This window comes from Propithecus coquereli, unplaced genomic scaffold, assembly GCF_000956105.1.
Source record: "Propithecus coquereli isolate 6110/MARCELLA unplaced genomic scaffold, Pcoq_1.0 Scaffold175, whole genome shotgun sequence".
Classification (NCBI taxonomy): Eukaryota; Metazoa; Chordata; class Mammalia; order Primates; family Indriidae; genus Propithecus; species Propithecus coquereli.
The window spans coordinates 3,664,590-3,682,503 of NW_012142190.1; the positions used below are offsets into that span (position 1 = coordinate 3,664,590).

The 17,914-nt window shown below is 37.6% G+C and overlaps 1 protein-coding gene and 1 pseudogene across 1 annotated transcript in view; one reads left to right on the forward strand and one right to left on the reverse strand.

Moving 5' to 3' along the window:
* Positions 1–17,914, forward strand: part of BRCA2 (breast cancer 2, early onset) — a 58,543-nt gene that overhangs the window by 33,934 nt on the left and 6,695 nt on the right. The window contains exons 15-23 of the mRNA XM_012642125.1: positions 330–517; positions 3,502–3,672; positions 4,162–4,516; positions 10,118–10,273; positions 10,384–10,528; positions 12,296–12,417; positions 14,892–15,090; positions 15,330–15,493; positions 15,613–15,751. Coding sequence (XP_012497579.1) covers positions 330–517; positions 3,502–3,672; positions 4,162–4,516; positions 10,118–10,273; positions 10,384–10,528; positions 12,296–12,417; positions 14,892–15,090; positions 15,330–15,493; positions 15,613–15,751 — 1,639 coding nt within the window. The remainder of the gene's footprint in view (positions 1–329; positions 518–3,501; positions 3,673–4,161; positions 4,517–10,117; positions 10,274–10,383; positions 10,529–12,295; positions 12,418–14,891; positions 15,091–15,329; positions 15,494–15,612; positions 15,752–17,914) is intronic.
* On the reverse strand, positions 6,025–6,991 carry LOC105808481 (annotated as a pseudogene).

The following is a 17,914-nucleotide window of genomic DNA, read 5'->3' on the forward strand; positions in this document are numbered from 1 at the left end:
TCCTTCTAAATTTTTGAACTTAGAAGATTTTGTAAAGCATGAGAATTTTTTATCCCCACAATACTTCCCTAGGGCAGCCTTAGCAAGAAGTATATACACAAGGGGAGTGAAAAAGGTACAGCAGACTTTTGAATGTATGGGTCATTTATAATGCATTAAAATTTTTAGCTTTCAATACATGTTAAATATTTTTATATTGAATATTCTAGTATTTAAATGAAAAATGTTTGGTAAATTCAGTTTTGGTTTATTATAATTGTTTTTATTCTGTGAAGCATGTTCATTTTGACTTGTTTTTCATTCATTATCAATTTTTTCTGTTTGTGCAGCTATATATGTATGGCGTTTCTAAACATTGCATAAAAATTAACAGCAAAAATGCAGAGTCTTTTCAGTTTCACATGCAGGATTATTTTGGTAAGGAAGATTTATGGGCTGGACAGGGAATACAGTTGGCTGATGGTGGATGGCTCATACCCTCCAGTGATGGAAAGGCTGGAAAAGAAGAATTTTATAGGTACTCTGTGCAAAAAGATTTTATATTAACTTTTATGTATTTCATCATTTCTCTCTTCCTCACAAGTCTCTCTTTCGTCTCTTTCATGTACCTTGAACTAAAAAGTTGGCTAGAAATCAAATTTTTATACATTGAATCATTAAGTACATTAGTGGTTCAGTGGACATTCTGTTGAAATCTTTTGAAAAGTAAATACGGTTTGTCCTGGAATTTAATAAGCTGAATTTTCTTAAATTGGGACATTTTTCTTATGCATTTACAAAATAAAGGCTGATAAGAAAAGTTAAATTTGACATGGCCTTATGGTAGACTCCCCACATGTACACACAGATTTATGTCATATTCTCTTTCATTGTATATTTTAATAAATATAAATATTATAGTGTTTAATAAACACTGAAAGTGAAACAGAAGTATTTAAGTATCAGTGATAACAAATAACTAGAAAATCTCAATGCCTTAAAACATTAACAATTTAGAAACTGTATAACCTCTTTTGATTCTAATGTTTACACAGACATAATTAAAACTTTTTGCTATCAGAGATACATTACTTCATGCCAGTGGCAAAAGATGGGAATCGTTTTTTTAGCACCCTTATTTTTAAAACTTTCTATGCATCTTTCCAAAGATTATAGTTTTGGGAAAGCAGTAAAACATTTTTTTCTGAATTTTTTTTAACTTTTCTGGAGTGTTTTAAAACGGAAATGTTATTTACATGTTACACATTTCTTACATAACGAACATCTGCTATAGGTTCTATACGAGTAGGAAAAATATGGTAAAACAGTTGTATTATTTTCTTACACTACACAGACTGCATAATGTAGAGGTGTTAAGAATGATTACCCCGTAGTCAAGTGGGCAGAGTTGATAAAGTTATAGTGTTGCTCTTATTATTTGTTTTTTGATCATTCACCAAATATCTTTTGATCACGTACTATATGCCAGGTTATTCTGGGTACTAGGGATAACAAAGCAAAACAAAAAAAAATCCCTGCCCTAGTGAGTCATACATTCTAGTGGGCATGGAAAGCACAGAAAATTTTTTAAAATAACAAGTGAATTGTATAGTATGTTAAAAAGTGATAAGTACTATGAAGATAGATAAAGCTGGGAAGGTGGTAGAGAAAGGTGGGTGAAGAGAGGTGCAAGGTTTAAACAGAATAAGTGTCAGGAAGGCTTTACCACATTGATGACATTTAATAAATGGCTTGAAGGAGGTAAAGGGATTGAGTATAGGACTATCTGGGAAAGCTTCCCAGCCTCTAAGAGAGGAACATGCTTGAAAGATTTGAGGAACAGAAGTTATTGTAGCTACAGTATAGTGGGCAGGAGAAGAGTATTAGTAGATGAATAGAAAGGAAAGACCTCATAGACCTTTGTAAGAACTTTAGCTTTTATTCTTGAGTAACAGTTTTTACTCTGAGTAAACTATTAGAAGGTTTAAAGCAGAGCGTGACATGATCTAACTTATTTTTGAAAAAAAATTCTGGCAACTTGTTGAGATTGGCCTGTAGGGAAGGGCAAGGATGGAAGCAGAGAGTCCACTTAAGAAGCTATTGCAGTAATCCAGGTGAGAGATGGTTGCTTGGACCAGGGAGGTGGCAGTGGAGTTGGTGAGAAGCAGTTGGATTCTGGGTGTATTTTGAAGGTGGCACCATCAGGATTTGCTCAAGAATTGGATGTGGAGTGTGAGCAAGGAGGAGAGTAGAATAGATCCAAAGATCTTGGCCTTAGCAGCTGGAAGGAAAGAGTTACCGTGTAACTTTACCAGAATTGAGAAGACCAAAGATGGAAGGGAAATTGAGAGTACAGTTTTGGACACTTGAAGATGTGATAGTAGACATCCAAATGTAGATGTTAGATAGGCATTTGGATATGCAAGTCTATATGTGGATGAAGTATAGCCAAAGAAATCAATTTGAGAGGGGAATTTAAAGTCAGGATATAAAGGGAATTTAAAGTCAGGAAAAAGAGGCAGAGAAAGAGCAGCCAGAAAGCAATAAATGCAGAAGAGTGGGGGAGTGTTGCATGAAGATGGAGTTTCAGGGAATAGAAAATGACCAACTATGACATTTGCTGCTGATCGGTCAAGTGAGGTGAGGATTGAGATTGACCACTGGATTTAGCACTGTAGAGGACATTACTAACCTTAATAAAAATAGTTCAATAGATTGGTGGGGTGAAAGGCCAATTAGAAAGCAATTACAGGGCAATTGAAGAAGAGGAGTTGGAGACAGTCAGTCAATTCTTTCAGGAATTGCTGAAAAGAGAAGCAGAGAAAGGAGCAGTACTTGGAGGAGGCAGTAGAATAAAAGGGTCTTGGTTTTGCCTTGTTTGTTTTAAGGCAGAAAAAACTTTTTATGCTAATGGAGATTGTCTAGTACAGAGGGAAAAAGATGACTGCAGGAGACAGAGGAGACACTTCCTAGTCAGTGGCCCTGATAGTGGTAAGGGTTGGGAATTAGTGCACAAATGGCAAGAGAAGGCAAAGTGTAAGGATGCGGGTGCTGTAGGTGGGTAGATGTGAGGGTGGAAGTTTATGGAAGTTCTCCTTTACTTCTCTTGTCTTAGTGCTGAGAGTGAGTGTGAGAGGAGGAGGAGTTAGAGATTTGAGAGGAGAGGGGACGGCATCAAGGAGAGCACCAGGACCAGGGAAGGGCATTCTCAAGTGCCATTTCTAAAAACAATCTCTTTAATAAGAAAAATAATCTAAAATATAATTATTTTAAGTTAAGGATCTCATTTTCCAGGAATAGTTATATTGACTGTTATGTTAAATAATGTTTGTATTAGTATGATACTTTGATACATGTTAAATAATTTTCTAAAATTATATTACTTATAGATCTTACATTAATTTGTAAAAACTTATTGAATGTACAATGTAGTTTTTGTACAGAGAATAGTTGTCATTGTCGAATTCAGTATCATCCTATGTGTTTTTTATGATACTGTTCTACCTTTATTTATTTATTCAGGGCTCTGTGTGACACCCCAGGTGTGGATCCAAAGCTCACTTCTAGAGTGTGGGTCTATAATCACTATAGATGGATTATATGGAAGCTGGCAGCTATGGAATTTGCTTTTCCTAAGGAATTTGCTAATAGATGCCTAAGCCCAGAAAGGGTGCTTCTTCAACTAAAATACAGGCAAGTTTAAAACATTACATTATGTAATCATATACTGCAGTATGGTTCAGGCTTCTGCACAGTCTGTGACTTCCACATCAAAGATGGTGCATGAGCCAGTTGTCAGTGACAGTTGCTATCCCACGCTTCTGTTCTTGTTGTACAGAGCTATTCTCTTGTCATCCCCCACTTAAGAGAGATCACATATACACCTCTTGCTTCCCTCTTCCCCTACCCCCTTCTTAACCTCTTGGCATATGAGAAGAATATGAGTTACTAATTTGATCCACTATTCAGAGATTGCTAATAAAACATTTTTGCATTTCTTTGGTTTTTGGTATTCATATTTTAACAATATAAAACTTAGTATATTAGTGGCTACAAAATTTTAAATTCTCTTTCAGTGTGTCTTTGAATTTAATTTTTATTCTCAGTTATTCAATGACTTTTTTAACAATGGAATGCTAGAGTCACAATTCCTAAAATATGCATTTTTCTATTCATTTGTAGATATGATTTGGAAATTGATAGAAGCAGAAGATCAGCTATAAAAAAGATAATGGAAAGGGATGACACAGCTGCAAAAACACTTGTTCTGTGTGTTTCTGACATAATTTCATTGAGCAAAAATATATCTGAAACTTCTAGCAGTAAAACTAATAATGTGGATACCAAAAAAGTGGCCATTATTGAACTTACAGATGGATGGTATGCTGTCAAGGCCATGTTAGATCCTCCCCTCTCAGCTCTCTTAAAGAATGGCAGACTGACGGTGGGTCAGAAGATTATTATTCACGGAGCAGAACTGGTGGGCTCTCCTGAAGCTTGTACACCTCTTGAAGCCCCAGACTCTCTTATGTTAAAGGTAAATTAACGTACACTCTTGATAAAAATTAGTCACTGATCGAGTTAATTCTAGAGAGGTTTTACATTTAAAATTTTAAATTTACTTATGTTGTTAAGGATGCTCCATTTCTTGAAAATGTACTGATTTCTTAGTATAAGAAGCAGATTCTTCAGACAGTTAAATTTTTTGTGCTGTTTGTGGGAGAGCCAGAAATATTTCTTGAGCTCAAATAATACAGTTCCAATTAAAGAGCAAGAGTAAATTTGCACTAGATATTTAATTTTGGTACCTATAGCACTTGCTGCCACCTTGTTCTCAGCTTTGCTTCCACTCTGATTACTTGGTCAGATTCCTATTCCAGTGTAATTAGAGAATTAGATTTCAGTGGTTCTCAAATATATAATAAAATATGCCTTTCATCTATATATAGATTTTAAACTGTATAACAGGACTTTGCCATGTTGATAGTCTGCAGTATCACTATCAGAAATTACTGATAACTTTGCACATTCAGATTCACTTATAAAGCAAACTTGTAGAGAATTTATTTTTGTTATTCTGAATTACTCTAAGGAGAACATTGTATAAATTAAACATTTTTAAGGTAAAGAGATATTTTATGTGGTGTTAGCTCCACATTGGATTGCTTTTTACTGAAAGCATTCAATCAAGCTGAAATAGGCTTTTGTTGTATGTTGCTTAGAATATCACAGTTGCGATGGCTTTTATTTTCCTGTTTGTTTTTATCAAATCAATGCATATGCATAATTTGAAAACTCAAGTAATACAAGGCCCGTGATGAAAAGAAAAGCAATCACTGTCACAACCCTCCCGTTCCCCTATTCATGCTCCCAAGAGGCAGCCATTTCTAGTCCCGTTGACTGTTTCTTTGGCTTGTACTGCTATGTCATCTCTTCCCCTTCGGTTTAGACAGTAACTGTTAATTTCCCGCTATGGAAGATGAGGATTTAGCTCTTTTACACCAACACTGCCACATATTTCTCTTTCTTTATCTTCTGCATTCTAATATAGCATAATTTTTAGTGAAAGCTATATTCAGTGTGTATGTTGACTATGGATACCATGACTATGAAAATTTTTTTTTAATTATTTAAGACCTTTATTAACAGGTGCTTGTAGTTTGTTGACTTTTTTGAAAAAATCAAGTTGTATACTTTTATTACAAATCAAAAATGAAGTTCTTAAAAATCTCAACTTGACCAGATATGAAACAATTTAAAAACCTTTAAAGGCGTATGGAGAAAAACCAGGCTTTTTTAAAAAACGTTTGTTATTACCAAAAAAGACATCTTTAGGTAAAAATAATAAAAACCCCATGCTGCATAAATAATGCAGATAGTTCTAGTTATCTGGTCAATGGGCAAAAAGCAAGCACTTAAGGTCTTCAGCTCCAATCTTTCGTTCATTTCTCATTGCTGGAATTTCATATTCATTTCTTCTTGTTAGATGACTAAACCAGACGATGGTAGAGATGGTAAGCCGGCATTTGCTCAGCCCCGCCCTGCTCAGCCTTTGGGAGCTGACGAATTCTCAGCTGGTGGATTGGCTGCTTTTGTCTCTTTGCCGTCTTGTGGTTTAGGGTTTTCTGGGCGTCTGCGTTGGTAATTGAAGTTACAGCGGTACCGGTACCGATGTAGAGGCGGCTGCTGACCTTGGGTCTCATCTCGTTGATTCTCTTTATCCTCTTCATTGCCGTCCTCTCTGGGCTGTCTTTGGTGAGGACGGCCCCTGCGGAATCGTGGTCTATAACCCCGATACATATTCTGTCTTACTGGTGGTCTACCTTGTTCTCCTGCACCCTGGTTGTCAGCACCCGCCATCACTTCTCCCTACACAGGAGGGTTGGAATACTGCTGTCGACGCCCATAGGGTCTCCGCATGTAGTAAGGTGGGAACCTTCGCCTGCGGTAGGGCCCGCGTTGTTGGGCCTGGCCTTTAGGAGCACGCTCCGATCCCTCATTCTTTTCCCCACTCTCACCGTTCTGATCATTCTGCTGGTAATTGCGTGGAGGACCCCTGTGACATGGATAGCGTCTGTAATGGTTACGGTCTGCTGCGTATTTACTGCCTTGAACTGGATTCCACCAGGGCCTGTGACATTTGTTGCCCCCGCACCCTTTTCTCCTTCAACAACATCAAACTCCACAGTCTCTCCGTCTCCTACACTGCGAAGGTACTTCCTGGGGTTATTCTTCTTTATGGCAGTCTGGTGTACAAATACACCTTCCTTGGTGTCATTCCTGTTGATGAAACCATATCCGTTTCTTACATTGAACCATTTTACTGTCCCCCAACCTTCGTTGTGATGACCTTCTTGTCCCTGCTGGCAGGTGCCACCGATGTGAGGCCGGCCGGGCCACCGCTCCCTGCGCCGCTGCCAGTGGTGCCGGGCTTGGAGTGGGCAGCGCTGAGGGCGGGGGCGGTGGGAGCGGCCGGGGCAGGCGGCTGCTGGGTCTCCGCCTCGCTGCTCATGGTTACAGTGATGGTGACCGGGGCCGGCTGCGGCAACTGGGGCTCCTCCCAATGTGTGATGGTAACCAGGCCGGCGGCGGCGGCGGCGGCGGCTGTGGGGCTTCACAGGGCTCTCTGGAGTCCGCTCTCCACTCCCGCCACCAATCGAACCCCAAAAAATATTTTTTGCAACTTAGCACCTGACTTGCTATAATCACATTTCCTTTCTTTACAACTTACTGCTTTCCACAGAGTTAACTGTCTTTTTTTGTTTGTTTTTCTTAATTGTCTGTATCCTTATCGCTGACTCGTTCCCAGATTGGAAATATGAAAATCCTCCCCAGGATGTTGAAATGCCTCCATCAGTTTCATCTCTTTTTCTTGGGGACCCCCTGGACCTCTTCCTACTGGTACTCCATTCTGAAGTGGTTATTTTCATTATATGCTGCACAGCTCTTATTCTGGAAATTCTTCTCACCTCTTTTCTGTGTTAAAAGCCCTATTTCTTGGATTCCATGGCATATTTCTAGACTTATTTCCTAGTTCTAAGGGCACACAACTCCAGAGGCTTCTTGAGAAAGGGAGCATACAGCTTTTTGATATCTTTTTGTAAGGTTGGCTAAATATAGAATTCTAGGTTGAAATAATGCCTTCACAATTTTTAAGACTTTTTTTATCTTCTTGCATCTAATATAGCTCCTGCTAAGTTCAGTGCTATTTTTATTCTTAGTCCTTCATTACGTGGTCTGTTTTAAGGCATTTTTAAGATTGTTTTGTCTCCATTATTTTGAAATTTATCAATAAGGTACTTTGCTGTGTTTTATTTTTATTGTTTTGATCTAGATCATTGTAGATACTCACTAGCACTCAATCTAGAAACACATGTCCTTCATTGAGTTCTGGAAAAATTTTTTTAAGTGGTTCTTTGATGATTTCCTCCCTTCCATTATTTTTATTTTCTCTACTTTTTTTTTTGGTGGGGGAGGGGCGGTCACCTGATATTTGGACACTAGGCCTCCCGGAGTGTCCCTCCAATTTTCTTTTCTCCTACCTTCTATTTTATTGTCTGTTTTTACTCCAACTTCCAGGATAGTTCTTAATTTTTTCCTCTAATCTTTAAAGTAAATTTGTGTCTACCAGCTTAATTTTCATTTCTCAACAGACCTTTATTATTCTCTAAATGTTTTTCTTTTTTTGTCATACTCAGTTCTTATTTCATAGATACAATATCTTCTCATCTTTCTAAAGCTGTTGATTAGCGTTTTGTTTTATTTTAGGTTTTTCTGCTCCTTGCATTTTTTTTTTTTTTCCTATGAGAACCTCTTTTTTTGTTTGTTTGGGTCTCAGCTTGGAGACTTTCCTTAATGGTGACCACTGGCTGATCTTTCCTCTTTGATAGAGTGGTACCAATGAGCTCACTACAAGCTCTGTGTGAGATGGGGCTTGTCAGCTTGGAGGGTGATAAGGTGGGAATTTGGTTTTTTAATTAGGAGACCCTCAAATATCAGTGACTGTTTTGAGACCTGAGCAGAGAAAGGAAACTATTAGAAAGGCGCATTTTCAGCATTAAAGATTTTCATTGCAGTTTTGTTTTCAATGTAGTATCTCACCCGACTCTAGCTGCTTCTTCTAGTGTTCCAAAGTTAACGATATATGTGGTTCAGTTTCTCCAGAAAGTAAAGTCTCCTGGGGTTTTTTTTAGAATGAGGGAGAGACAGCTACCTAGCTGCTTGGAAAAGGAGAGGAAATCTGGAGTCTTAACTATCTTTGTACAAAATTTCAACCACTCCTCCTGTTTTCAGCCCCACCTTATGCTCCTGCCTTCAGAAGTACCTGTTGCCTCTAATTTGAGTGTTTTCCTTCAATTATTTTGTTTCATATCGACTCCTTACAACTAGCTTGCTGGCTGAGTAATATTGAGCAGGTTGTGTAACTTCCCATATACTTCAGTTTTACTTATAAAATTGGGAATAAGTCTTGGGGTTGTTGTGAAGGTTAAATGTTAATATATGTAAAACACTTAACATCACATCAGGTACCATAGTAAGAGCTCTGTGAGTGTTTGCTATTTTTATTAGCTGTAATCATTCTCAGGCTACTTTGTCATTTACTTATCCAACAAATTTTTAGCTTTCAAAATTTTAGTGATAGCTTGTCTATGGTTCTCTTTAGTTCTCTTTGTCCTCATAGGTTTTTTGAGGAAGCCTAGGTAAATAAGCATATTTTAATCCATCATGTTTAAATTGAAGTCCCTTTTATTTATTTATAATAGAAATATTTCAATAGCTTTAAGGCCTTATAGCAGTATAAATACTACTTTTAAGAAGTATTATATTTTGGCCAGGCATGGTGGCTCACACCTGTAATCTGAGTGCTTTGGGAGGCTGAGGCAGAAGGACTGCTTGAGCCCAGGAGTTTGAGATCAGCCTGGGCAACATAGCCAGATCTGGTCTCTACAAAAAAAAAAACTTTAAAAAAAAATTAGCCAGGCGTAGTGTTGTGCACCTGTAGTCAGTTCCAGCTAATTGGGAGGCTGAGGCTGGAGGATTGCTTGAGCCCAAGAGTATGAGACTGCAGCGAGCTATGATTGTACCACTGCATTCAAGCATAGACTACAGAGCAAGACCGTGTCTCAAAAAGAAAAAACAGGTACTATATTTTGAAAATATTTTCACTTTCATACAATTTTTCTACTGATTCACTTTCTTACTGATTTTCATAAGACTTTTAAAAGTACTTTATAGGAGCCCTAGAAGAATAGAAACTGATTGTGGCTGGGCATGGTGGCTCACGCCTATAATCCTAGCACTCTGGGAGGCTGAGGCAGTAGGATCGCTTGAGATCAGGAGTTTTAGACCAGCCTGAGCAAGAGCGAGACCCTGTCTCTACTAAAAATAGAAAAAGAAAAAAAGCCAGGTGTGGTGGTGCTTGTCTGTAGTCCCAGCTACTCAGGAGGCTAAGGCAGGAGGATCACTTGAGGCCAGGAGTTTGAGGTTGCTGTGAGCTAGGGTGACGCCCCAGCCCCCCAGCCTGGGTGACAGAGCAAGACTCTGTCTCAGAAGAAAAAAAAAAAAACTCCTATGAAATCCATAATAGAATTGAATGTATATTTAACTTCTAAATCAATTTATTCATTACTTTGTCCAGATTTCTGCTAACAGTACTCGGCCCTCTTGCTGGTATACCAAACTTGGATTCTTTCCTGACCCTAGACCTTTTCCTCTGCCCTTGTCGTCACTGTTCAGTGATGGAGGAAATGTTGGTTGTGCTGATGTAATTATTCAGAGAGCATACCCTGTACAGGTATGATATATTCTTGAACTTACTGTGTATTTCTTTCTTTTGAGACAATTAATTTGAATGTTCCCTCTTTACCATTTTTGTGTGTGTTTGTGTGTAACACATTATTACAGTGGATGGAGAAGACATCATCTGGATTATACATATTTCGCAATGAAAGAGAAGAAGAAAAGGAAGTAGCAAAATATGCAGAGGCCCAACAAAAGAGACTAGAAGCCTTATTCACTAAAATTCAAGCAGAATTTGAAGAGCGTGAAGGTAAAATGAGTTATATGTTACAAATTCTTTATTTTTTACATGAGAACTAAGTTTCAGAGGTTTCCAATTTAACATTTATAATCAAGTGAATTGTCTTTATTTTTGAATAATAGATTACTTTCTAATTCTGAATCTTAATTTTTAAAAACAAATATTACACTGATATACAGATAAGCTTTGAACTGACCCCAAATTATCACATCTTTATTTAACACACTGAGCTTTTATTACTTATAATTATCTTAGACAATAAAAACTTGCATACTAACAGTACTTTTCAGAAATCTTAAGTACACTCCCTCTTAAGCTTCAGTCCTAAATAATAGAGAGTATCCTTTTTTGGTATTTGAGAAAGAATAGCAACAAGGGAAAGAACTATGAGATTATTTTCCTCTAAGCCTTTTGTCACTCTTTTTCCTCAGTGTCCTTATCTACATTATATAAATTTTGCATTTTTATTATTGTAGTTATTTTCATGTGTTGTCATACCTAGAACTAGGACTTGTTATCCCTGTGCCATCAATTTTAATAATAAAAATCATAGCATTTTTTATGTTTAAAGGACATAAGTTTTACTTTATCCACTCTACCTGTTTTTGTTGCTGAAGGTCTTCTGCTTTCCTGCATTTCCTATATTCCTGAATTTCCTAACTTTCTATTTTTTTTTTTTTTTTTTTTTTTTGAGACAGAGTATCACTGTGCTGCCCGGGCTAGAGTGCCATGGTGTCATCCTAGCTCACAGCAACCTCAAACTCCTGGGCTCAAGCAATCCTTCTGCCTCAGCCTCCCGAGTAGCTGGGACTACAGGCATGCGCCACCATGCCTGGCTAATTTTTTCTATATAGTTTTAGTTGTCCGATTAATTTCCTTCTATTTTTAGTAGAGATGGGGGTCTCGCTCTTGCTCAGGCTGGTTTCGAACTCCTGAGCTCAAACAATCCGCCCGCCTCGGCCTCCCAGAGAGCTAGGATTACAGGCGTGAGCCACCGCGCCCGGCCTGTTTCACTTTCTTATTTGTGTGTTCACTGGAATAGCACTTTTAATTTCCTTCTTTCAACATGCCTTCCTCGCTAAACTTAATCATTTGTAGCTTGAGTTAAAGTCAGAGACGTGTGACATTTCCTTTCACTTGATCACTTAGAGGCCATTGTAGGATTATTAATTGGCCTAACTTTAATATTGTGTCTCAGGGCATAAGGATGCCCACAGAGAGGGAAAAAGATGGGATAATGGCCAGTTGGTGGAAGAGTCAGAATATACACCACATTTATCACTTAAGTTCACCATCTTATATGGGTGTGGTTTGTGGCACCCAAAACAATTACAGTAGTAACATCAAAAGCTACTGATCACAGAGCACCATAACAGATATAATAATGATGAAAAGCTTGAAATTTTGTGAAAATTACCAAAATGTGACAGGAAGACACAAAATGAGCACATCCTGTTGGAAAAATGCTGTAAATAGGCTTGCTTGACACAGGGTGCCACAAACATTCAACTTGCAGGGGGTGGGGGGGCGGAATATTTGTGAAACACAATAAAGTGAAACACTATGAAACAAGTATGCTTGTACTTAATGTCCAAATTATTCTAAGTAAACTCTGTATGACATTTTTTGACCATGTCAAATTTTCCTAGAAGACTTAGCAGATAAATGGTTTATTTTTTAATTTCTCTTCTTTGGATACTTTTTGCTTGATTCTCTGGTTTTAGAGGTTTTTTAAAAATTTGATTTAGCTAATAAATGATGCTTTCTTTCCCCTAGAAAACACAACAAAACAACATATACCGTCACGTGCACTAACAAGACAGCAAGTCCATGCTCTGCAAGATGGTGCAGAGCTTTATGAAGCAGTGAAAAATGCACCAGATCCAGGTTACCTTGAGGTAGGTGAGAGAGTAAGAGGGCATATAATGAGCTTTGATCTTCATCCTTTAAAGATGGGAGGTATATTAACTCCCTGGCCTTTACAGGAAGCAATACATTGAAATGTTGCATTTCTGAAAGGGAACGTGTACATTTCTAGGGTCCTCAGTGATAAGCCAAACCAATATAGTATGCTTTCGATTTTATACTAAGTGAAGGATGGGAGGGTTCAAGAATTTTAGATATTAAATGCAGTTTAAAATACAGGCAAAACTTGTTTTGTTCAGCTTTAAGATAAAACAAATATCTTCAAAGCACTGGCTTAGTTTCCATGTTCTTAGCTCTTTCCTAGGTTCTACCTAGAGCTTATTTCATAATCCTCTACCTTAAGAGTACTTAGGCAGAAAGGTTTCAGAAGCATTAAACTATGTGAGAAATAGCATAGCCTTTAGAATCATAGCTCTGCTATTCATTAAGTATGCAAATGGGAATAAAATAGCTTTAAAATGAATATAAAATTTTTTAGGAATAAATTAGGTAATATACGTATGTGTAATTTCCATATAAATGTTAGTTACTATTATTAGAATATCATTTCATATATTAAGATAAGCTACCTCCTGAACTAAGTTTTTAACACATTAACTGCCATGTGAGTTTATTTAACTCACACTAGTTTTGAGCCCAGGGCTTCATGAAACATATGTGACTTGCATGTCTCTTCACCTTGGGAGCCACATGAACTGTTTTTCAAGTTGCATATAACTCATGCAGAGAAAACAATAAAAAATAACAAATTTTTCATTACATTAGAAAGGATGATTTTGTTTTTGAAGTTTCTATTCTATTTTCGTAGTAAAACACCGTGGCCCCAAGGAAAAAAAATGTTTTTCTAGTGTGGCAGTCAATATGTTAAACACCTGGATGTCTATAATAATTGATGCAAATTCTAGGATTAATTTTCTAGATAGGAAGGAGAGGGAACAAATATTTCACTTAAACTACTGGCTGTTTATTGCTTTTATTTTATTTAATAAATCTTGTGAATATAGCCTTAACTTTCTTAAAGAGTGGAACTCCAAAATAAACAGTACTTCATCAGTAGTGTGAGCAGTGCTGTTCTGAATAGAATTTCCTCCTGTTCTCAAATGTTGCAACTTGGGCTCTCCCTGTGAGAAGTAGTCCAGTTTTAAAACCTGTAAGTATCCTTGCCAGAAATCTGTAAGCTGAGGCTTTATAATGCTTTCCTGAAAAATTATTTGCCTCTATCTTTTCTAATGTTATTTCATTTGCTGGAGCTTGTGCCTTCTTTGAATCATCATGAAGATAGTTTTAATTTGATCCACCAAATTTAACAAAATATTTTTAGTCTGGTTTACTTTGTAGAATTTACGATATCATAAGGATGAAACAAAGAGGCAGAATAACAGTTGGAGGACTAAGTTCTAGACCTGGTCCTGCCACTCTGTAACTGGACAAGAGATTTGCCGCCTCATTCCCACCTTCTATCAAGGGAAAACCTCAGAGTAGGTTATCTCTAAGGCTCTAAGTATTCATAATTCTATGAGATTTGACTTAGATAAAATTATTGTATTAATAATTCTTGGAGGGGAATATAACCATCAATTTCTAAAATAGCCCTGTTAGAACTTTTCAGTGACAATGGTGAATGTTGTAGGCCTTCTGAAATCACAAGTTTAAAAAAATTATGTTTAAACATTGTCTGCCTATTTAGAAAGACCTTTGCAGGATGCAGAGATTGTATAGGCTTCTTGCCAGTATAGATTAGGATATTAAGATGTGTGAGGCAGCAGCAGTCTAGTATGTTATATGTCTAGATTCCATTTCCTATTTTATTTGTTTATTTATTCATTTATTTATTTTGGTTACACTGGGTAATATTCCCAAAAGGTACAGGTAGGAATTTGCCAAAGTGAGTAAGAGAGAAGTGTAGAGACAAAGATAAAAATGTTTGTAGTACATGTCTGTTTTAAATTGTATCTCCTGTTTCAAAGAACTAATGAAATTATACGACAGGGGCTAAGCATGAAGGTTCTTGAGCCAGCTTCTCCCTATGTGGCCTCTGCAAGTTTTCTTTGGACCTTAGTTTTATCATCTATAACATGGAAACAGTAACAGTACCTACCTCATAGGATTATTGTGAGGATTAAATGAGTTAATGCATTTACCACACATAGATCTATTTCTCAAGTATAGTGAGCATTCAAATGTTAGCCATTTATATGGTGGTGATTATGATTATTAGAGTACATTTATAATTAGGGGATTGTTTTTACAGTAGGGAAATTTGTTGAGAATTAGTAACAGGTTGAGGTACCTGAGAATATTATGTGATAAACTGAGTACATTAATCCACACCCTTAACATGAACTCAATTCTGTTGTATTTATTCCCATTTAGAGTGGTCCAATTATAATAGATGGGACTTTTTTGTTTTGTTTGCTTTTTATTCCGATATTTTAAATGGTCACAGGGTTATTTCAGTGAAGAGCAGTTAAGAGCCTTGAGTAATCACAGACAAATGTTGAATGATAAGAAACAAGCACAGATCCAGTTGGAATTCAGGAAGGCCCTGGAATCTGCTGAACAAGGCGAACAAGGTTTATCAAGGGATGTTACAACTGTGTGGAAGTTGCGTGTTGTAAGCTATGCAAAAAAGGAAAAAGATTCAGGTCAGTGTGGAAATGTTTTGTTTTTATCACTTTTGTTAAGTTAAAAAATAATCTTACTAATAAAATTATTACAAATGCTAGGTAAAGTATAGTTTGTATCAGAGGAGCAAAATGGACTACCAGTGCCCACAAAGTGATAACACAATCCTTAGTCTTTATTATCTGTTTTGATTTTTAGACAAGAATTTTAATGATTATCAATCCTTCCCATTGTGCCTTTTTCATGTTTCTCTAAACAGTTATATTGAGTGTCTGGCGTCCATCATCAGATTTATATTCCCTGTTAACAGAAGGAAAGAGATACAGAATCTATCATCTTGCAACATCAAAATCTAAAAGTAAATCTAAAAAAGCTAACATACAGTTAGCAGCAACAAAAAAAACTCAGTATCAACAACTACCGGTACAAACCTTTTGTTATAATTTATAATTTTTTTGCCTTTTTTATTATAATTTTTCAATTTTGATAAATGCATATTAAGTTATAGACATTCCAAATATTGAATGTTTTGTTTTTTATAGGCTTCAGATGAAATCTTATTCCAGGTTTACCAGCCAAGGGAGCCCCTTCACTTCGACAGATTCTTAGATCCAGACTTTCAGCCACCTTGTTCTGAGGTGGACCTGATAGGATATATAGTTTCTGTTGTGAAAAAAGCAGGTAATGTATAGTGTATTTAACTGTAGCTTTTTATTGATTCTTTTGAAAAACATTGTCTTTTAAAATTTGTCTTTCTTATGATTAGTTGGAGCTACCAGCTGGCAAGTTTGCTAACTAGTTATTTGAAAGTAAGCTTCTTTTGACAAACTGATTCTTAATGAAAAGCAATTCTACATTATTTCTAGGTAACAATTTATGTCCCATTCAGTGCTACTTATTTTTTTTTAATTGCTAAAAAAAAAAAAGGTTTTGGGCCAGGCGCGGTGGCTCACGCCTATAATCCTAGCACTCTGTGAGACCGAGGCAGGCGGATTGTTTGAGCTCAGGAGTTTGAGACCAGCCTGAGCAAGAGCAAGACCCCCGTCTCTACTAAAAATAGAAAGAAATTAATCAGACAACTAAAAATATATACAAAAAATTAGCCAGGCATGGTGGCGCATGCCTGTAGTCCCAGCTACTTGGGAGGCTGAGGCAGGAGGATAACTTGAGCCCAGGAGTTTGAGGTTGCTGTGAGCTAGGCTGACGCCACGGCACTCACTCTAGCTCGGGCAAAAGAGTGAGACTCTGTCTCAAAAAAAAAGGTTTTGCAACATACTAGTAATTACTAGACAAATAATTATAATCTACCTTTGTGGTTAGCTGACATTCAAACGTCCAATATCTTCAGCTTTTACTACTCACCAGCATCTTAGCTAATTCATCTATATTTTATGCTTAAACATGACATTGTGCATTCCTCTTTCCATGTATCTTATCTATAAAGCCATACTCTCTTGTCTACCTAAGTATTGCACAGGTGTTAAGGCCCAGCTTAGATTCCTACTTAAGCACAGAGCCTTCCATTTATTTATTTACTTAGTTATTTACTTATTTTTTTAATTTAGAAACAGGGTCTTGCTCTGTCATCCAAGCTGGAATGCAGTGGCACAATTATAGCTCACTGCAACTTCTAGCTCTGGGGCTTGAGTATCCTCCTGCCTCAGCCTCCCAAGTAGCTGGGACTACAGGCATGTACCACCATGCCTAGCTAAATTTTTAATTTTTACAAAAGTGAGGTCTGTGTTCCCCAGACTGATCTCAAATTCCTAGGCTCAAGCAATCCTCCCACTTTGGCCTCCCAAAGTGCTGGGATTACAGGCGTAAGCCACTGCACCTTGCCTCCATTTATTATGTATTGTATTCCAGGCACCTCAGCCTCATCTCCTAGCACTCTCCTCCCCCACCCCCTGATTGTACTCCAGCCATAGTGACACCTTCCTTGCTGCCTCATCTTAGAGCCTGCGCACTCACCACTCCTTCTCCCAGAAATACTTTTTCCCAGACAGCCACATGGCTGGCTCTCTTGACTCCTTCAGGTCTCTAGTCAAAAGAAACCTCATAAGAGGCCCTTCCCTGACCATGCTTCATAAAAAAGCAGTACCTCTGCTCCCCAGCCCATCATTATTTCTCCCCTTTACTCTACTTCATTTTTCTCCATAGCACTCCTCAGCACCTAGTAATCTATATTTATCTGTTTTTCTCTCTCTCTGCCACAATAGAAGCTCTATAAGGCAAGGACTTTGTTTTGGTTGTATTCTCACCTCTTAAAACAGCATGTGGTATAGGACAGGGTCTCAAATATTCAGGCAATTCCTTGTTTACCAACTGGTGTGCCATAATTTCTCCCTTCCTTTGTTCTTTGGCTAAAATTTATTGTTAATCTTTTTTTTGAAAAGAGTTCAAGTGTACCATATTCCATGAGGTCCTCACATGTTTGAAATATGTACCTGCTGCCATAATTTTAAGACTTTATCTTGGTTAGATATAATAGTATGGAATCATACTTTTTCCCCTCTCCTCAGTACTTTGTAGAAATTGTTCTTTTGGCATTGAATAATCTGGGACCAGCCTGATTTTTCCCCACCATTTAGGTGATTTTCTTTTTTGAGGTCGGGGGGAGACAGAATCTCACTCTGGTGCCCTGGCTAGAGTGCACCAGCATCACTACAACCTCAAACTCCTGGGCTCAAGCGATCCTCCGGCCTCAGCCTCCCAAGTAGCTGGGACTACAGGTGCACGCCACCACCAGCGCCCCCAACCCCAGCTAATTTTTTCTATTTCTAGAGGCAGGGCCTCTTGCTCAGGTTGGTCTTGAACTCCTGAGCTCAAGTGATCCTCCTGCCT